At 40.7% G+C, this 22,486-nt stretch overlaps 1 protein-coding gene across 2 annotated transcripts in view; it reads left to right on the top strand.

The window, feature by feature from the left end:
• The window catches only part of FAM171A1 (family with sequence similarity 171 member A1), an 84,545-nt gene that overhangs the window by 39,054 nt on the left and 23,005 nt on the right, over positions 1 to 22,486 (top strand). The window contains exons 3-5 of one of the 2 annotated variants that reach the window (XM_054990734.1): positions 1,356 to 1,448; positions 12,607 to 12,765; positions 15,182 to 15,358. In XM_054990734.1, the coding sequence (XP_054846709.1) occupies positions 1,356 to 1,448; positions 12,607 to 12,765; positions 15,182 to 15,358 (429 nt within the window). The remainder of the gene's footprint in view (positions 1 to 1,355; positions 1,449 to 12,606; positions 12,766 to 15,181; positions 15,359 to 22,486) is intronic. The other variant, XM_054990735.1, reaches the window with a different exon arrangement.

Below are 22,486 nucleotides of genomic sequence, written 5' to 3'. Positions count from 1 at the left end.
GCACGCTGCTTCAATTTCTCTCCTACACATTGTGGTGGAGTGAGAGCATGTCTGTCCTACCTCCAAGGTCACCAGACATCCATGTGTGGATGTAATGTTTCAAGAGGGTGTACATGCATGAAACCCAAAATGCATAGGCATAGATTGTTGATTCTTGGATTTGTGGGGAGAAAGGGGGTAGGTCACACAGTTCAGATCTAAGTACATTTATGCATGTACAGTATTTAAGCATCACACTTATGAGCTATAGAGCAGGAAACATGTCCACATGATGGCATGGGAAGGCACAGCCCTTGTCACCACTGTGGATAAGAGGGAGAGCAGGGGAGAATATTGGCCAAACCAGGCCACTGAGAGTGGTTCGGAAATACAGAAGCTGCTTTTCCAAACTTGGACAACAGCATGCTTTATGAGAAAGAGTGGTTTTCATTGTCTACAGGACAAAATCATCTGATGTTGCAGTTTCTGAGCTGCATGTTGCTGTGTTCTCAGGCAGGAGAATCTTGACCCTGCTCAGGCTTGAATAAGGGCATGGGAGTCCCTTGCAGTTGTACTTTTGCTCAGAGCCAGTTTAAAATAACTTGGTGAAGTGGTAAAAACACGTTGAAGTGACTTATACACGACCTTCATTCTGTTGGAATGTGCAAAGCGGGGACCTGATAAAGCTCACCTATGAGGATCTGAGATGAATTCAACTGCTGAGCAGACTGTGGCTTGCTCATGACTCTGCCAAATAATATGCTCTGCACCCTTTGGGCGTGGGAGAGTGGAGCAGGGATTGGGATACTAACAGTGCAATCCTAAACAGAGTTACTCCAATCTAAGCCCATTGGTTTCAATGGGTTTAGACCAGAGTAATTCTTCTTAGGATTGCACTGTAAATATTGTAATAGATATACAAGTTGGCTGCCAAAGGTAGAAAAATATTTTTTAAAATGTGTACTACATTAAAGCGTTACCTATCCAGACCTCTGCTGTATAACCAGACAATGGATGTAGATGTCACAAATCCTGGCTTTTGTGTTTTTAGGGACAGTAATGCTGTTTGGTCCTCAAAAGCAATCCTACTTGGTGTGTCGCTAATCAGATGCTCAGTCCTTTTCCACTGCCTATGTATCTAAGCCCCTTCGTGCGTGCTCCAAATTGTTCTTCTTGAACACATAGACACAAATGCCTTCATGCAAAAACAGTTCAAATAAATGCATCTGATATAATTGGTAGAGAACAGTAGGGTACGCATTATGTTGAAAGGCCATGTGTTATCAAATATTGGAAGATTGGTTTGTTTGTTTTTTTTGAAAAAATAAATCTTCAGGATTAGCATATATCCCACTTAACCCACTTTCCTTCCACAGTGTTTTCTTCTCTGAGCCTTGGCCTTCTTCCTGAACGTTCTGCTACTCTAATGGTGTATGAAGATGTTGTACAGATAGTCTCAGGATTTCAAGGTATGTAAGATGTTTGGATATGAAGAGACCTTCATTATGATGTCATGATAGTTTCTCCCACACCACTGTTGGAGCATTACTCTGAAATCAACTTGAAGGAATCTACATTTGCAGAAGACATCACAGTTATCAGACCATTAACTTGGTTTATTCTAAGTTGCCTCACCTGTGAATTCAGCACTTGCCCCCTGTATCACTGGTGGAAATAAGTTGGTCTAATTTTTTGGGCTACAAATAATGGTGTTTGAACTATAGTGGTCAAAATTCAGTATTCTGTCATCTATTCATGCTACTCATGAATCATTTCCATTGAACCCAAGCAATGCCATGTGTATAGTAATCTGATATAGTTAAAATGTATTGGGAAGGTTTCTTTAGTGTGTTGCAATATAATTTTAGAGGTTTTGGCTAGAGAATCTCACTCAATTTCCTAGGTGACCTGTACGGCTTAAAGGGGCATCAGTGAATATTTTGTTTATTAACATTCTTTATATATTAGCTGTCAAGGTGTTTTACAATTTAAAATAGTGGTTTACAATCAAATATACATAATATAAATGAGAGAGGGAGGGATGGAGGAAAATAAGTAAATTTAAATTCCAACTGTTACGTCGTGGGGGTATTTTGGCTCTCTGTAATTGAAGTGGTGACATGAAGTATCTGTGACAATTAGATAATTAAATAAGATACTTAGAGTTTTCTGGGTGTGTATGTGGAGTAAATGTAGAACCCACCTTGAAACAAATTGGAAAGGGGGAAGATAAAAAATTTTAAGAAAACTGTAAATAAAAGCAAACATGTAAACGATTGTTTTAGTTTTCTTTGTGAAACAAATCTTGCTAACTCTTGGGTAATAATATTCACCCAGGATACATTGTTCTGTGAACAGCAATCAGAAAAACTTGACTGTTATTCCAGAGTTATTAACTCCTTTACTTTGCCCTCTATGTCATTTATACAGTGTTTAATTTTAATAAAGTCCAGCAAAGCCAAGAAATGTATCTCTTTTGCCCGTAGTTGCCCTTGTCAAATGCCCAGTTCAATTTAAAACATGTCTCAAAGACTACACTGTGCATCTTATTGTCAGGGCTGTATTTATTTTATGCACACACTAGGGAAAAAATTGCTGAGTGATTAAAGGGTTTGAATGCAGCATTCTGAAAATGTAAACATTCCTTTAAAATGCATAACTTTATGGCTAGTAAGATGGAAAATGGCAAATATATGGAAGATTTCTGGGGTCAGATGGATCTCTAGAGGTCACAAATGTATTGAATTATTCAAAATACACCTTCTTATGACAATGTATTTAAATTGCATCATTAATACATGTTAGAGAATTCTCCTTTGATTGCTAGCTTGTCTCAGAACGTTGATTCTTTTTACATATAGTTCATACTTCCCTGCTTATTACCAACTCTGCCAGTAATCCTCCTGAATAGTGAGCATGATTAGACTTGGTGTCTATAAAGTGAGTTTGCCATTCCTTTCCCAGGTCTCTAGTGAGTACTAAGAGTGTGCAATTCAGGTTTCTGATTCAGGAAAAATACCTGAATCAGACCCGATTTGCAAAGATTCAGAATTTCTGAAACAGCCCCAGAGTACTGGGTCCGTTTCGGAAACCCCGAATCAAGATTCTCGAAGTGATTTGTATCGCTTTGGGAAGCTGTGGGTCAAGGGGTTTAAATTTCCCTTTCCGTGCCACTGAACAGCAGCATTGAAAGGGGCATTTAATCCCCCAGATCAGCTGCTTGTCGAGGGTTTCCCTGACAAGCGGCCAAGTCCAGCCTGTGGGATTGAAATGCCCCTTTCCGAGCCGCTGCGCAACATACCAAAGCTGGTCAATAAGCAATTTCTTATTGCTTATTTCTGACTTTTTTTTCCCCGCTTCAGAAATCCTTTTTTTTTTTCTTGCACACCCTTAGTAAGTACAGTACAACTCCAAGCAGAGGTATACCTTTTAAAGTCTATTGAAGTCAATGGGATTAGAAGGTGTAATGCTGCTTAAGATTCCAATGGTACTTTACCACATCTCAACACAGTGTTTTGCCTGCTGTATCATTAGTTGAGTTAATTTGTCTAATTATTTGGACTGAGCTACAGTGACCCAAACTCAATATTTGGTTATCTTCATCTCCACCAGCAGCAGCCAATGACATGGAATGGAGGAAGGGAAACTCACTGTATATAGGATTTGGGTGGCAAGGAATGGGGTGGGGTGGATGTCATTTGAATTTCAGCTCCTATGATAAATGTAATATGTATTCCAGTTGAATGACACTCAATAGTTAGGACTGCCATATTTCGCTTTTCCAAATTGAAACAGCCTAACATGTCCATAACGCAATCCTTTGCTAATTATACAAATAAAGGATAGTTTCTTTGTGTCTGATTCTCCACAAATAATTGGAGAAAGAACAAGGAAAAATAACTTTTTACCTGACCTGACTCATATCTGGATTTTCTTATGCTTTCTTCTCAAACGTTAGTAAGATTCACTAGGGAGAATTGTAGGAAGATACCAGTCCTTGCCGAGACGTCAGATATTAGCTAGAGCATGCGAAAGTGGGAGCAGACTCATTTTTTTTAATTAAATAGAATACTACTTGCACATTTTGCATTGTATCTATAAATCCAATTTTATACAATTCAAGAGAAGCAATGGAAGAATGAACAGTTAATAGCTGAAATCAGAGAAAAAATAAATTAGTGACTTAGTGTTAACCTTAGCTAGTAGTCATAGTGCCCTACGTTTACAGATAACAAACAAAATTGGTACCAGAAATCTAGTATGAAGCTCTAATGTCCCCAAGGCCCATTTGGTCCAGTCCTGTGAAGCAGCCAGTCTTAAACTATAGCAGATGCTCATCCAGTCTCCTCATAACTACAAATATTCCTCAATTCTCTTTGGCAACCACTCATAAAGCTAGGAATTGTTTTGCTATACCCACCCTAAAGCTGCATGTCTGTTACTTGATTCCATTGGGAGCGGGTGGAGGGTTTTTCCCTTGGTGTTAAACTGATTGGAAGTATTTTTGTTCAATTAAGATAAATGCAGTTTTGCCAATTGGTATTGCTCTCTGTAAACTAAATGCTCAACTTCCTTCCTTCCTTCCTTCCTTCCTTCCTTCCTTCCTTCCTTCCTTCCTTCCTTCCTTCCTTCCTTCCTTCCTTCCTTCCTTCCTTCCTTCCTTCCTTCCTTAAGTCCTTAATGATTGAAGTTGTTTTTTATGAATTCTCTACGGTTTTGCTCGTACCACAAAAATGTAGAATCAGAACCTACATGTAACAGCTTCAGAAGATTCATGGCCAGTTTGCATACAATATCATGCCTTGCTGAAACACTTCTACTAATGCAACCTAATAGTGGATCTGCGTCCAGGAGACAGTAAATGCCTCTTTGAGAGAGGGGGCCGTGACCCCTACCTTGAAGAGGTCAGTGGTGCATCCACGCTTAAAGAAACCTAGTCTGGACCCAGGAGAGTTGAATAAATACCACCCAGTCACAATTGTACTATTCTTGAGCAAGATGATGGAACAAGTGGTTGCTGGACAACTTTAGGGGATTCTAATTGAAGTGAATTTTTAGGATTCATTCCAGTCTGGTTTCAGACCTGGTTATGGGAATGAAACCGCCTTCATCGCTCTGGTGGGTGACTTGTGCTAAGAAATGGTAAGAGTGCAACACTTCATTCTCCTGAACCTCTCGGTGGCTTTTGATACCATCAGTCATGGTATTCTTCTGGACCACCTTTCAGGTTTGGAACCTGGAGGCACTTATTTGCCGTTTTGGTCCTACTTCAAAGATAGATTTCAGAGTGTGGTGCCAGGGGACTGCTGCTCAGCCTCTTGGCCTCTGATGTACCTCAGGGTTCTCGTGCTTTTTAACGTTTATGCTCAGAGATTTGGGCTGAAATGCCACCAATATGTAGATGATATTCAACTCTATCTTGCACTTCCAGCAGATCTCAGGAAGTCTGTGGAAACCCTGAACAGGTGCACAAAGGCAGTCTTGAAATGGAGAGCTAAGAATAGAAATTTAATCCTGACAAAACGGGGGGAAGGTTTGATCCAGGAATTGGGATACTTCCAGTCCTCCCTCTATCACTGTCTTCTGCCAGTTGGTGAAGCCTTTTTTTCACTGCCTCTTTGCTGTGGCAGATTTTCTTGTGTATACTGAATAACTCAGAGTGCAATTTATGGCTTGCTATGTCATTGCATGTAGGAATCTTTGGCTAAAATAATGGGATATAATCCAAATTTTCAGTCAGATTTGGCCAGCTCTTCCTTTGTGATCAGTACGCTGCGTAAGGCTTCCTTTAAAGTTCTCCAGATTGAAAGAAAGACTCAGACTCTCCCTGTGGCTAAAAAGACAGACTTTCAGGCTGTTGTACAAGCCCAGGAATCTAAAACCTTCACTTCCAAGTAGAATCACTCCAGATCCCAGAAAGGAAAATCCAATCTACTTCCTTCTCTCAAGGCCATTCCTCCTAAAGAGGAGCAAAAAACCACTCACTTAACACAATACTTGTCCTCTCCCCCATGTAGCAGATAAAGAGCCATCTTCAGCATTTTGTACCTATAACATAATGTTGATTACAAAATGGTTAAAGTCCTATCTTGTGTTGAAATTTCCCTCCCCAAAATCCTAAAATATGTTATTAGATACTCCATCTAGAAGTACTATAACCCACCTACCCTTTCTTTCTCTTTTTGTAACAGAATAATTGAAGGACAGAAGTTAAAGTATGATATTAAGTTGTGTTATATATTGTGCTTACATTTCTTAAGCTCAAAACTGTTTTGTATAAGGTTCTATATCCTTTCTATTGTTGTTGCAATTTCTTTTCTTAAATAAAAATTTATTTTAAAAAAACCCTCAGACATCTGAGGGGCCCTGTCACTTAAAGAGATTTAACAAGCTCCTATAAAGAAACACAGCCATCATATCATTGCTGCGAGTGGACAGTTTACATAGCATTTACACTTTTCCACATTCTGATGTGACCAAATTAAAGGACATTTCAGCAGTTCCCATAATTCTCATTGAACCGTGGACTTTTTCAACATGGAGCCATTTGTGTTGGCAACACCTTCCAGATTCACAAAAATGCCTTCCTTCAAGTCCAAAGTATGGCAAGTACCATCTCATATTCTGATTCGGCCCCCCAACCAAACTACAGGCCAAGGAGGATGTATGGATAATTGTCAAATGATGGAGGAGCACAGCTTTGTTATACAAATAGAAAATATTATTCTTCTGTTGATCCATCTAGGGGGTCATCTTTGACACCTTGAGAGTGGTGGTAGAAAAGTACCATCAAGATACAGCAGACTTCTGGCAACCCCTGCTGGGATTTTAAGGCAAGAGTCTTACAGAGGTGGTTTGCTATTTCCTGCCGCTGCATAGTGACCTTGGTCTTCCTTGGTGGTCTCCCATCAATTACTAACCAATACCTGTAGGCTCTGGTATATCTTAGGAATGATCTTGAGTCTGATTAAGGAGTGAATGAAGAGAGTTTATTCAGGAACTACAACTTTGACAGAAAGGAGAGAAACAGAATAGATACTAACTACCTCAGTAAAAAGGGAGGAGGGACTTCCGGGAAGAGGCAGGAAGCAGCCTAAGAATACCAATATGGAGACATGCAAGAAGGACAGAAGAGAGGAGGAAAGAAGAATCCCACTCTGTTGCCATCTATCTAACTGTCAGACCCTCTGCCCCTTGCAGGTATGCTGTGTACACAAGACACTTGTGTACCTTCTCTGTACACAAGACACTGTATTTCCAACAATACCAACCCTGTTTAGCTTATGAGATCTGATGGCATCAGGCTAGCCTGGGCTATCCAGTTCAGAGAAACACCTTTAGAGACCAGATATTTCTTCCTGGTGGGAGAGAAGGACTTTCCCATGCTGGAGTTCCCCAGTTCATTGGTAAATGCCACCAGTAGTTAATAATAGATCATTGCTGTCTGTAGAAACCATCATTAGATGGTGATTCGAATTCTCTGAGAGATTGCTCAGTTCCATGAAAAAACTAGTTTATGTTTATATTGTTGTATTGGTAGGAAGATGCTGCCTACGGCTTTTGGTTTTGCTTTTTGTCCGTTTGCAAGACCATCACATTCTGTTTTGCTTTTTTGTTTTGTTTTGCTTTTTTTTAACTTTTTTGTTGTGGAGTGCAAGTCATATGCAAAGCAGCAGACAGATACTTGTTGGTTTGAGCAGAACTACTCCTGAGTTATAGCAAGTATTGCAAACCACTGGGGAAATGAAGCATTCCCCTGAGCTGCTCATAGTTCATAAAGTATTTAGTTTGTAAAGCTGCTGTTTTCAATTTAGGACTGGAAACTAGTGAAGAGGGATTCCTTCCTGTTAGACAAATATGCCATGTTTGCTGTTATTAACTGTTTGTGCTTATATTATTTCAGTATGTTGTTGTTTAAAGTGTTAGCTTGACTCTGTTTTAAAATTTAGAATTGCAGGAATGTCTTATGGCCTGACGATAAGAACTTCTATGTAGCAGATCATTTTTTTTTATTGGACAGTGCCAGACTACTGTGCCAGACTGGATGTCAGTGTGGTGTAGCAGCCTCCAAAGACGTGCTGTTCCCAAGTGCTCACAGTCAAGCTCAGACAAGGCTGGCCAAGTAGTTGTTCCTTACCCAGTGGCTTAGTTGCAGAGGCCATGGGAAGTGAAAAGGGGTTGAGTGGTTGACCTGAGCCCCACTAGATCTTTGTGGCCAACCCCACAGTGGGAGGAAGATGCAGCGGAAGAACCAGTGGCTGAAGCCGAGGTAGCGAGAGGGAGTGGAGCAGAAGCTGGCAGGTGAGATGAAGGAGAGGACGAGACAGAGAGCAGCAGCCAGTTGAGTTGTACGGCGTGGGGTAGAAGAACAAGTAAGAGGGGAGGAATTGGATAGGGGGGTTAGAAGAGAGAAGGTATAACATATGGCTTTATCTCTGCAGGAGAGGGGAAATGAGAAGAGAGAATAAGGGTATACTAGAGTTTACCAGAGTTTACCCCTGGTTGGGACTGAGAAACTCAAGCCTGGCGAATAGAAGACAGGCCAAATGGAGCTAGTCAGAAAGGACAAACCAAGCTCATGGGAAAGCAGCCAGTTAAGAGGGGGAAGGCACACTTCCCAGTGAAGGGACTTGAGATCTTAGGGGAAAGGGTCAGAAAATGGAAAAGGAGCCCTAATCTCATCTAAAGGAAACTGCCACTGGATATCTAGGCAGAGAGTGTTGACGCCACTTTGAGGCTCAAACCCCTAGGGAAAGGAGTCTTACTGGGATCCTTTTATGTACCCAGAATCCCTTTCACTCTAGGAGCTGCTGTAGCTACCCCTTGAAGCCAACAGAAACCACACTTGGGGATAAATAACGTATACATTCCAATATAGTACTTATACAAATAATTTCTTTTATATATGAAGTTCTCTCTGTGCAACAATAATCAGGTTATAAATGCAAAAATATTCATATAACAGTACAAAAATTCATTCTTCCATCAAGCAAAATGAATACAGGAGTTGAACTTATTAATCAGATGGTGCACCTCCACAAAGTCCCTCAGCATTGGATAAAGTCTCTCACATAAATGTTCGTTGAATCTCAATTTCCATAATGCTCCAGACGCCAGAGAGTCCCGCGTAGCCATCAATTTAAAGGATATGCGGATAACGAAAGTCTAGTATGAGTTCCAATGGACACCTAAAGTCTAGTGCTCTTCTAACAGATGCAATTCACAAAGAGTATGGGGACCCAAAGATCCCTAACTTTGCCACGCTGATTGTCGGAAAAGGTAGGTGAACCGTAATGAACCTGAATAATAACTTCAATCTCACGTGCAGTACATTCAATGCACCAAAAGGTCGGTTGTACTGACCGACCTCTTGGTGCATTGAATGTACTGCACGTGAGATTTTCTTTCTGAATATTTGCAAGTATGATTCTTGATTGGCCCCTGAGGAAGTTCTTGCGGGATGAAACAAGCTGAATAACACTGCTGGTTGCTTGTAGGGCCAGGCCGGGGATCCTTTGGGGTCCCGTGTTCCATCTGCTTCATTCCACCTACAGAAAAGAACAAAAGAGATTGAAGTTATTATTCAGTTTCATTATGGTTCGCCTACCTTTTCTGATGATCAGTGTGGCAGAGTTAGGGATCTTTGGGTCCCCATACTCTTTGTGAATTGCATCTCTTAGAAGAGCACTAGACTTTACGTGCCTATTGGAACTCATACTAGACTTTTGCTACCCACATATCCTTTGAATTGATGGCCACACGGGACTCTCTGGCATCTGAAGCATTGTGGAAATTGAGATTCAACAAACATTTACATGAGTGACTTTATCCAATGCTGAGGAACTTTGTTGGAGGTGCACGGTCTGATTAATAAGTTCAACTCCTGTATTCATCTTGCTTGATGGAAGAATGAATTTTTGTACTGTTATATGAATATTTTTGCATTTATAACCTGATTATTGCTGTACTGGGCACTATATATAAAAGAAATTATTTGTGTAAGTACTCTATTGGAGTTTATGTTATTTATCCCCAAGTGTGGTTTCTGTTGGCTTCTGTGGTTGTTCCTTGGGGATGCCTCTTAGTATTTTTTGAGTAGCTACCCCTTGGACAGTTACAATCTGTGATAAAGTGGCATTGCAGGCAGATCTCTTGGAACCAAATTTTGGGACTAAGATACCTGTTAAAATTGACAGAAATCATAGATCATCAGAGGGGAATATCCTTTCTGTGGATACTTCTTTCATATTCAGTTCCCTGTATCACAAGTGAAGAGATTTTTGGGAATAATAACTTGGAGAAACCTCTGCTGGAAAGCTGCCCTAGTTAAAAGGTAGTTAAAAGTTCACTGTCATCCAGGATCCTGAGTGGCTACCGGCCACAAGGTTTTTCCATTCCTTTCTTTATACAAAGCTGCTGGTGGATGGTAGAGCTACATGTAAACTCTGAAGTTCTCATAGTCATTTAGTTCAAGGTGTATGCATACCTTTGCTGAATCTGATTAGTAAATAATTTCCTATTCAATCCATTTTAAGACACAATCTCTTGGTCAAAGTTCATGGTCATATGGATCAGAAATAGGATCATGCCTTGCTCAATACATTTAAGGTTATGTGTGACACAAGCACTACATGCATAAACACCTAGCCAAATTCATGCAGCCTTTCCCCATTTTGTGGGAGGCGAATCATATGAGTGATGGCTGTGTACCATACTTGTGTCATATGGTATTTAATGCATATGGCAGAGGGGACAATAGACACTGCTCTTCATAAAGAAAATCTTTGACTAGGACAGAGTCCTTTTTACAGACACATGCTTGGCTTGGAGCTTTTTGTTGTTAATTGTAGAGTTTCATTGTAATTCTATTGTAAATGTCACAAGATGGTAGTAAAGAGGTTCTTCTGGCTAGAAAAATCACTAGAATTAAATTGTGGTTTGTTACAGGTGATCTTATTTTAAAGAGATAACTTCATTGGTTTTGACTATTGAATGAGCAAACACAAATAGTATAACCAAGCATTCTGCAGTTACAGTCCATGTTTTGTTATAAGAATGTGGATGAGGTTGTAATCTTGATTGGAAAGCTGTTTTGGAGGCATGCTTGAAAAAGGAGCTCTTGGGAATACGATAACAGCTGTTTCAAATCTCCGTTTGCATATTATGGGAAAGGTTACAGACAGGACCTTGCTGCGTTTGTTGGAAGGCTTTGTTAATAGTACGGATTTATGAAGAGGTGCTTTTGTTTCATAAGTAAATGTCTAATCAGAACAAAAATGACAAATCCTGCATGAAGTTGTCTCTGACCCTTTCAAGACTCAAATTCTGCTAATAATGTTCAGTTGTTTAGTTAAAGTTCATCATTGGCTGAGTTTTCACGTGAAAGCATAAAATACTAAACAGTGTAATAGCTGTCCATGAAAGGGCTGTTCAGCTGAGATCCTAATATGATGGACTGGCTACTTCAGTTCCACAGCTGAATCTAGCCACCTTGCACCTGATCTGTCCCACAGTAGAAGCTGTTTTGTTGAAACTCCAGACTCCGTGGAGTCTGCATGCTGCCAAGGGTCTAGTGGGCCATAGATTACAGATGAGTGCTCCTGCAGCTTACCCACTTGTTTCACTTATGAAAACCATGATGGCTCAGGGGACTGGTGGCTCCCTAAAGCAGCAGTTTTCCTTAGATGAAGCATGTGCCAGAACTGGCTCAGGAAGAAGACTCATTTGATGACCTGGGATAGATCTTGTTAACCACACTGTTGGGCCTGTTGTCATTATAGTTCCCAGAAACTGCTTTTGACCTAAAGGCTACCCTAGAGAGATAGGATGTCATTTTCCCATACTGATGTTTCTTCAAGAGACTGCGCTCGATCTTGGGACCTGGCAGTTTTATAAAAGGGTTTAAACAATATGCACAAGTGTGGGTCTTGCAGCACTTCCACTGCAAGGGAAGGCAGAGGAGAGAGAGGAATTGTAGAGCAGACTTAGAGTGCACAACAAGCCTTCTCTCTGCTTTGCATTGCCCAGGCGGCCACTGCCCCATATGTCTGACCATCCACCTTTATTCAGACTGGCACACAGCGAAATGTGTCTTATCTACATAAAATAAAACCGTAGTTTAACTCTTAAAAGATAATAATGTTATTTTGTCATTTATGATGGAAGACGTAGGAGGCAGAATTAAGATTCTTTTTTCTAGAGACAAGATTTAAAATTGAAAGGTGGAACATCCCAAAACAGCCTGTTGACAGCAGCTGATGACTTGATGTTACTTTCAAGAATTTTGATTGGTAACAGTGAAGGGGAAATGTCTGAAAACAGCACCCGTAATAGGTGAACTGAATTAAGCGCCACAAAATTTAAGATTATCTTAATGTTGAATTATTTTAAACTTTCACAGGAATGCATTTCTGAAGCTAATGATGAATACATACGGAGTCCAACAAAATCCCTAAGTCTGATCTAATCAGGAAAATGTGAAATGATCCATTCTTTTTGGTGCAGAAGTATTATAGTGTTGTGGCAAAGTTAGACATCAATTTATAGAAACATGATTGACATAGAAGAAACTTCTGGGTCATTGGATAATACTTGATTTATATACTGTATTTGCTTGTTTGTTGCCAGGTGCACGGATTCAACCACGAGTTCATTTTCAAAGGAGAGCCCTCAAGCTGCCAGAGAATACCAGCTATAGTGACCTCACAGCATTTCTTACTTCAGCTAGTTCACCTTGGGAGGTGGATAGTTTTCCTTATTTACAAGGATATGATGGCAATGGAACTGGTAAATCTAGATTATTTTTTTAAAATAGCCAATGCCACCTTTATTAGTTCTTTCCTCACCTGAATTGCTAAAAGCAACAAAGGATGTGGCAGTCTCAAAGTATGTTAACCGAGAAAAGTTGTCAACATGGTGAAAATCCTAAAAAAAGATGCATTCATTGATCTCTGTTTATTGTAGGGAAAGAGTTTTGAAATTAGTGTTCTAATGTCTTTGTGGGCAGTGCTGCTCAGGCTTGCAAAATGTGTAACCTGCTCGTGTGAACACATCCACCATGTATCTGTTGTGGTCTGACAGGTGTTTGACGAACGCAGTGTTTTTGCAGGCCTGGCAAACCAAAAACCCAACAAGCGATTTATCAGCCTAGTTAGCTGCCTTCAGCTTAATAAGTTTCAATAATTTGTTTGCTTACAAAATGTATAGGATTTATAGACTGCCTCCAGGGTTTTTTTTTTCAAATGGTGTTTTACAAAATAAAGTAAATTTTAAAATGCTGAAATAATAACAATATAATAACATTTGATTTATATACTAACATTCGATTTATATACTGCCCTTCAGAACAACTTAATGCCCACTCAGAGCAGTTTACAAAGTGTGTTTTATCCCCGCAACAATCACCCTGTGAGGTGAGTGGGGCTGAGAGAGCTCCGAAGAGCTGTGACTGACCCAAGGTCACCCAGCTGGCTTCAAATGGAGGAGTGGGAAATTAAACCCGATTCTCCAGATTAGAGTCCTGCCACTCTTAACCACTACACCAAACTAGCTCTTGATTTTAAACCTATTCAAATCAAGCAATATTAGGGAAGAAAACAGATAAAAGTCAGTAATAGTCAACAACAGAAGACCAGTCGCAGAACCAGTCATCTAGACTCTCAAAAACCTCCATCCTGTGCCTCAGTCCTCAGAAGTTTGGTGGAACTGAAACATTGGCTTCTGATTGTAAAAAGAGGCAAGAGACTAAGTGAGCTTCCCAAGACAGGAAATTCTGTACTATTGGGCACCTGGTGTTTGTTAAACAAGCATCTACAAAAGATGGTACCCTTAGCAGGGCCTGATTGGCAAGGGATTGGATTTTGATATATGCCAGGAATAGAAAAGAAGTTATGCTTTTACTTGCGGACAGCATGAAATGTAATAGGCCAAGAAAGTCAGCTTATTACAAGGTATAATTAATATAAAATTGTTTTTTTAAAAAAAACCCTGAAGATAATGAGTATACCTTGAAAATAATTGAGTTTTCGTTCATAGCAAACTTCCATGGCTGAATAGAGCCTCCTGTGTTTCTACAATAGGTGTATAAGTTGTATAAGCTTGATTTACAAACTGTTTTAAATGAGTCCCCGCAATAGTAAGAGTGCTAAGAGTAGCACTTCATTCCCCACCTGACTTCCTACAAATGGGTACAAAACATGTACAAAACATTCATCCGTCGCTGTAGAAGTTAGTGCTATTCCTCTGGATGCAGTTTTCCTGCTACCATTTCCTCCTGTTGTGTAAAGAAACCTTAGAGGATTGTGCATAATGCTATCATTGTATTCCTCCTTTCAACAATTATAAATTTCTTTTGCCCTCTCCCAAGATTACAGAACACAATTATTCATATTAACAAGACAAGTAGTTAAGTGTAAAGGGAGTTCCTGTTTATATCCTTTGGGAGAGGACTGACTTTTGTTCAGAGGTGTACTATCTTGAAAACCTGCATAAATTGTAAAAGATGTCCCATACGTCTAGCTGTATAGAAGCAGGTGGTAACATTAGTATGTTACTGCTGACTGTGTCTACCCACAAGCTTGCCTCTAATACATGTATACCCAATTATTATTTCAGAAAGGCAGGGAATATTTGTGTAGATCCAAACTACGGCCAGGATCCAAAGGGCTGTGTTTGAGACTCCACGTAGTGAGCATCAGCATTTTTCCAGCCACTCTTTCCACGAAGAACCCCTTGGGCCCATCACCCCCAAACTACTCATGAAGTTTTGTTGTAGCTGTAAAGAAAAATTGACAGTCTACTCATGTGAAAGCATTTCTGCTCATGAACTGGGTTCTTTGTGGATTCAGAAAACGCCGTCCTACAACCACATGTCACTGTTATCACTTAACTGCCACTGGCTGCTTTTGACGGGAGAAGCCTTCTGTGATACTTTTGTTTACAATGTGTGGGGAGGCTTAGGAAACGTGAGGCATAAAGTTACAATCTATGTTAAGTTAACCCTCTTGAGAGGAAATTAATTGGAGCTAACTGGATGGAGCAGGTTGAATTTGCAAAATGCTATCCAGGTCACTGTCAACCTGGAGGAACAGGAAGGTATTTGTTAATGAGTACAATGGATGATTGTGTGAGATGCCTCTGTGTTAATTTAACTTGGAACGTTACCTTTTTATGTATTTTCATAACCTTGTTCATTTGCTTACAGGGAATAACACTAGGTATGATCTTACTCCTGTCACTGCAGTTAGTGTTCACTTACTCAGAAGTGATGGGACACCAGTTCCTGTGAATGGGCCCATCTTTGTAACAGTGCCTCTCCCAACCAACAGCAACTTGAAGCACAATGCCCACGTGCCGGCTTGGAGATTTGACCAAAAATTTGGTAAGCATCTTTTGTCTTTGTCAGTTGTAACACAGCTAGGAGGTGAGGAAAGATAAATGAGCTTTGATGGTTCTGATCTGTGGTAGCTCCCTTTCCGTTCCCATTTTGCAATTTGGTGTAGACTTTGAAAGGCCCTCTGGTATTCTCTGCCAATTGAGACTTCAAAAAGAGTAACACATTCTGTTTTATAAAATCAAACTATAACTTAAATTGGTCATTAGCTTTTATTACAATTTATTCACAGCACATGCAGCCCACCCCAAGTTCTTTTGTGAGAAAGTTTGGTTACTGTGTTATTTAAAATCACAATAAACTCATTATGGATAATAACAGTTAGAAATCCATTCTTAACCCTGCATGCATCTGACAAAGAGAACTGTGATTCTCGAAAGCTTATGCTACAATAAAGTTGGCTAGTCTTAAAGGTGCTACTGGACTCTTTTTGATTTTGCTACTACAGACTAACACGGGTAACTCCTCTGCATCCATTCTTAACCCTGTAACTGAACACCCCTATTATACAAAAAGAAAACCCTTACCTGTCTAAAAAGTTCAGTTTTACATAGACTTTCAAAAGCCAACAATGTGGGGTTTCCTGACATCCTCAGGAAGACCATTCCAATAGGTAAGAGCTGTCACAGCACATGGCCTGGAAAAGCAAACAGAGCTCTTACTTGTTTACAAGATGGTATTTTTAAAATACTTCATTGAGCTAAGTGGAGCTGTCATCATGGAGCAGATGGCCCAGCAGATACAAGGCACAGGCTTTCTAATGTTTAACATGCAGCTTAAAATATTTTACAGTATTTTAAAGACATGGGGCTGGATTCTGTGCTTTATTCCCCTCGCGCAAGAGGTGCTTCTGTTCATGCAATGTTTTTATTGATTCTCCTCTCACATTTCAGGCCCCCCATACCAACCTTCAGGAATAGGATATAAGGTAGCACTGTAAGCTGCAGTAGGAAGAGCAAAAGTGGCAAAGTCCCCTTATAGGAATGCTGCTTAGGATGTGGTGCTTCAGATTCACTCCGTCCCGAGTAAAAGCTCTGTGATATTATGATTAGATATTACGATTAGATATTAGATATTACTGTTAGATACTATTACTATTTGCCAGGCTACAGCCACCAACCCTGAGGAGCAAATGGAGCACGGGGGCCTGGGGCACTGGCATTACAGCGCCATGCTTATGGACATTTCCAGTAAAATCTGGACGTTACATGGAAGACAGTGTTCTGACTGGCAGTGTTACTTCCAGTTTTTACTGGAGGTGATGTACACGTGCCAGCACAATGCCAGTGCACGTTTCCCCCTCCCATCCGAGGCGCCAGCAGGTAATGAGATCAGATATCAGGAGGCCTCCCGCTATAGTGGGAGGTCTGGAACCCCATGAGTGGACCTCTGTTAACAGAACTTGTCTTTGCCTCCTTCCCCTTAATACTGGAAGCCCTTGAAAAAAGCCATGGGAACTGTCTGGGATGTATCATGGAGACTGCTCTGGGACAGGGGAATTGGCAGGAGTTAATTTCTCTCTTTTCTTGCTTCTGCAGGCTTGGATTCAATCCATTATATACAATTACTGTAATATAGATCATAATCTTCTGGAAAGTTGGTAACTTTGCCATGTGCCTTTGAGCTTAGGTAACTTAATTTAATTCTAGTATATAGGCACCATTAATTCAAACTCCAATTTACATCTATTTTTGCTCAAGATCATTCTTGGACAAATTGATTCCTAATTACCATATCCTACAAGAAGCAGCCCATGTCTTTCTTTTTCTGAATCCTGTTTTAAAGCTGTAGGGTGGTATATATATTTGCAAAATGAATATGCAAAAAAAGAAATTTCTAGATTGGATCATTAAAGTTGAAATCCTAAAGACGGTTTCCTGGGAGTAAGCCCCATTGAATAAAATTCAGTGTATACCTGTTTGGATTTCACAGTGGTCAGATTCTGCAATCTCTATCTTCTTGTTGTTATGTTGTTCCTTTCAGAGTATTTTTTAAAAAGCTACACGGCAATCAGAGATATTCATTTGGTACAACTGAATGAGGTGAACTCACCCCTATGGTATTTATTTACATCTTTGTTTCAGCTCATACAGATGAAAATCCAGGTTTAGCCTTGTTGGCATTCCTTTGGGTCCTTAGTCACCAATGGCATAGGGCACTTTTAAATCTTTTTAAATCATGTATTGGATTTCTCACATATTGGTTACCTGTGCAAAAATCTTTCTCCTCAACAGCATGTTAACCTGCCATTTATTCAGGGTTCATTTTGCAGCTGATGAAATAGACCCTAATCTACAGCATTTATCATGTCACAATGAATTAGTCTTTCAGTTGCCACAGATTTCTTGTCATTTTTGTTTGAATTTCTCAGCTATTTAAAGTTTGAGAACTCGCTAATTTAAGCCAATTTCCAAATGTATAGGGCAGAAAAAAATAACGTTTTTCCAGTATGGCTTTAATGTTAACCAAGATCACCAGCTTGTGGTTTTGCTAGAAAAAGTGCAACTTATTTTATCTTTAACTTAGCAAGTCTGCTTTCCCTTTTCCTACATCCCTTCCCCTCACATCAGGCTCTGATTTTCCATGGCTAAAGATGTTCATTCCCCCCCCCTCAAAGCACTGAAGTTATATTAATGCATAAAAAATGCATACAGCAGCAATAAAATGGGAGGGAAAATTCTGTTCTTTTAAAAGGTTCATTTGCTTGCCAACTGCTGTCTGTAAGCTTAAGAACTGAAACTAGAAAGTGCAGACAGATGTTTACTTTAGCCAAAAATTGCTCTGATGCATGCAGCCACTTCCAGGTTAGACATGGGCATTGGTCTGTGCCTAGAGATTTTCCCATTGCATCTCTAAACTAGAAAGTTCACTCAGCAGCTAAAGGTTCCTTCCTAGCGGTTCTTTATGTTTCTCACCTTAAGGAATAAGTTTTGTTTATCAAGTTCTGTCCTAAATAAAGAAAAGTACATGAAGTTACCATCTACAGAGTTAGACCCAGGGCTTTTTTTCAGGGGGAACGCGGGGGAACGCAGTTCCGGAACCTCTTGAAAATGGTCGCATGGCTGGTGGCCCTGCCCCTTGATCTCCAGACAGAGGGGAGTTTAGATTGACCTCCGCACCGCTTGGCGGCGCGGAGGGCAATCTAAACTCCCCTCTGTCTGGAGATCAGGGGGCGGGGCCACCAGCCATGTGACCATTTTCTCTGACGGCAACCCACTGAGTTCCACCACCTCTTTTCCCAGAAAAAAAGTCCTGGTTAGACCATTGGTCTGTCAGGGTTAGTATTGTCTACTGTGGCTGACAGCAGCTCTCTGCAGTCTCTTGGGGGCCTTTCATGTCACTATCTGTCTGATCCTGTTAACTGGATTGAACCTGGGACCTCTTGCATGCAAAACAGATGCTCTGGCACTGTGTAATGGCCTTACCTATTGATCAAATCTGAAAGCTAATGTGAATCCTAAATCTTAATTCAGTGTATAATGGGACAATCCCCTAACTGATATGGCACAGGTTGAATCAGCACAGGATTGAATGGGGATGTCATGCACTGAAATGTTGTGTGAACTGCCTTACCCCGATGATGATAAGATGATAATGCTCAATGGACATGCATGGCTTTTACTTCTGCATCTCCCAACCCAGGCAAAGTATCTTACTCTGTATATATTTGTGCAATCTTGGGGGCAGTTTTTTGGGTGGAATTCTGCAGGGGGCAGAAAGAGAAAGAAAGAAAAATGCAACTTTGAATTGAACGAGATTTGATCTTTATTAAATGTTCTTTATTGAAAGAGTGTAAATGGAAGGCACGCTGAAAGGCCTTGCTATAAAATACTCCAAGATTGGGGAATATGCTAAAAGCTAATGAATCATGTGAATTTGGGGATGTGAGCATATCATAGGGGAACAAGCAATTTAAACAGTATCTAATGAAAACTGTCGTATTAAGTTAGTCTGTATCTACCCATGTCTAGGTTATACAGAGCCCACCCATGAACTGTTTGTGTACAGCATTCCAAGAAGGGAGCTGGGTAGGAAGGATTGGGGAGAAGGAAGGAGAGGAAGAGTTATTGTGGGTGAGGGAAGGAGCAGTGGGACTGGAAGTTCTGTTGAGCAGAGCTTAAAGGAGGGGTTGCTAGAATGGGGATGTGGGAAGCCAAGCTTAGGCCAAGGAATGCTGGGGAATGGAGGGGAAAGGTAACACAGATGAGCAGGGCAAGGTTAAAGAAGGAATGGAGAAAGATTCATATGTTGCCTAATTCCTGTAGCAAGAGCATGCTATTGGAGTTCCAGAGCGGCAGGGATACAATCTGGGTAAAGTGGAACCTTTTCTGTCATAGTGGTGAACAGCCTTAGGGTGTGACTGGACCGAAAATGCTGGCATACGTGGGTCTTTGTATAGCAGAAGTTCATGCCCTTTTCTGGCAGTGGCAGGAACCAAATTTTCAGAATATTTTGGTTTCTTCAGATGAGGTGCTGATAGAGCAGGGAATGAGCTTACCCTGTTGATGAGTGGCCTGATTAAGTTACTGAACAGGTCTATATCTTAAGGGGTGCTTTTGATGGTGAGGGAATGTAAAAATTATCGTAGTGCAAACAACTGTTGTTCATTTTTGCCTGAATGTGGCGAGATCCCAGAGTCACAGAATAGACTCTTGATTTGGGTGTGTGACAGTTTTCCCACAGGAACTTGGCTGTCTCATCAGGTGCACTTAATTTCATGTAGTCACTGATCGGGTATAAGATGAAATCTCTATCTCTAGCTGCTTAGGGACCCAGCATTAGAGGAAACTCCGTGGAGTCATAACAAGGAGGGGTCGGTAGGTAAGGGCAAAGGAAACTCCACTGAGGTCAGTGGATCTCCATTACTATGTATGGGCATGAAAGTTGGACAGTGAAGAAAACTGACAGGAAGAAAATTGATTCTTTTGAAATGTGGTGCTGGAAGAGTGTTTTGTGGATGCCATGGACAGCCAAAAAGACAAATAAGTGGGTAATAGATCAAATCAAGCCTGAATTCTCCCTGGAAGCTAAAATGACAAAAGTGAGGCTATTGTACTTTGGTCACATCATGAGAAGACAAGATTCTCTGGAAAAGTCAGTAATGCTAGGAAGAGTGGAAGGCAGGAGGAAAAGAGGAAGACCTAAAACGAGATGGCTTGACTCAGTAAAAGAAGCCACGTCCTTCTGTTTATTAATGACAGGGCATTTTGGAGGTCTTTCATTCATAAGGTCATCATAGGTTGGAGGCAACTTGACGGCACATCACACACACACAGTGGATGTTATTTCCATATAAATGTCTTAGAACTGGGATAGTGCAGCAAAAAAAGGATCATTCATGTGGTTTGCTTTACTTCGTCAGATTCTGTCTGTATGCCATATTGCTCCAACCAAGAACCATGCATTACAGACAAAACTTACTGCCTTGGATGTAAACTAAAGCAGTGGTACCTTTTGAATAATTGATACAATTAAACAACATAATTATGCCCTGGAGACATTCTTAAATTTATTCTTGAGATGGAGATACATTCCACATCCTATTCAGCAGTAATTACTCGCATTGAGAATGGCAGGCAGAGAGATGCACAAACAGTATGAATAGACGTGCCTTTCGGTGAAGCCCTGAGGTATGCTTCTGTCTTTCAGTGTGGGATTGGTGTATGTAGACAGACCCATGGGTATCCTGCTGAATTTCCTGTTACAGTGAAATTCACAAGCTTCTTGCCTATTTTAAATCATTTCCAGTGTTTGACAGAAGTTCATCACTGGCCTTTTGCCTTGCTTCTCCCCGCCCCCCCACTTCCTGCTCAGATCCCTTTGTCACTGTTTCCTCTCTGGGATTTGCAGGCAGCTTAAAAAAATGAGTTTTTCCTGGATTGCTCTGCATACTTCAACTAGAATACATTTTATGTCCACATAGAATAGACTTCAGTTCCTTGCGCCTTCAATGACATTGTTTATGAACCTTTTCATAGCATTCCTGTTCAACTGCAGAAAAATACCTCAGAATTTGCCTTCCTATACAGTTTTTGGTCCTTTCTGCAGTGTGGCTTGGCTCACTTCCAAAAATCACTTGAAGTGGTTGGCCTGGTTGTATCTTTTGTACCTGGTCTCTGCTTGTGACACGTCATGACTGAAACTGAATGACCTGGTTTGTTGGGAATAGTGGGGTGAATGGTCTTGCCCATGGGTGGTCAGACAAGATTTCATTTTTTATTTTATTTGCTTCATTTGTACTCCACTTTGTTCACATGAAGCTGCCTTATACTGAATCAGGCCATTGGCCATCAAGGTCAGTATTGTCTACTCAGACTCGCAGCGGCTCTCCAGCGTCTCCAGCTGAGGTCTTTCACATCACTTATTACCTGATCCGTTTAACTGGAGAGGCCGGGGATTAAACCCAGGGCCTTCTGCATGTCCAGTAGATGCTCTATCACTGAGCCACAGCTCCGCCACAGCGGTGACCCAAAGTGGCCTACAACATTCTCCTCTTCTCCATTTTGCCTTCACAACAATTCTGTGAGGTAGGTTAGACTGAGAGTACATAACCTGCCCTAAGTTATCCAGCAAACTTCCATGGCAGAGTGGGGGATTCGAACCTGGGTTTCCCAGACTGTAGTCCAACACTTGAACCACTGCACCACACTGGCTGTCACAATGACCTTGTGGGTCTCATCCAACTCTGTGAAGAGATGTGGTTTGTTTTCTTGGCTCAGTTGGTCAGGAAAGAGCTCTTATCTATCCTGACAGTAGCTTGCTTCAGAAACTCCTTGCTGTTTCAGAATAATTGAACTAAAGTTCAGTGCTGCAAATTTTGTTGTGTGTGCTATTTCTACCCCTGTTTACCTAAAGTTGAATAGAATACAACATTTCCTAATAGGGGCCCTGTTAGAGAAGTGTGTTGTTCTGACCGAGAGAAGATCTTAGCTTTGTATGGAGCTTTAGTGGCAGGGGAGCACATTTGTGAGAATAGGATATAATTTTACATCTGTCAGAGGATCTGGCATTGCTTGGCTTCCTTGACCCTTGGTAGGAAAGGAAACTTTTCTTTTGCTTTTTTAAGCTGTTTGTTTCCAATTTAAATTATATGCCATTCCTTGTGTACCATTTTTA

Source organism: Eublepharis macularius, chromosome 11 (genome assembly GCF_028583425.1).
Source record: "Eublepharis macularius isolate TG4126 chromosome 11, MPM_Emac_v1.0, whole genome shotgun sequence".
Taxonomy (NCBI): Eukaryota; Metazoa; Chordata; class Lepidosauria; order Squamata; family Eublepharidae; genus Eublepharis; species Eublepharis macularius.
This window is presented reverse-complemented; position numbering and strand designations above follow the sequence as displayed.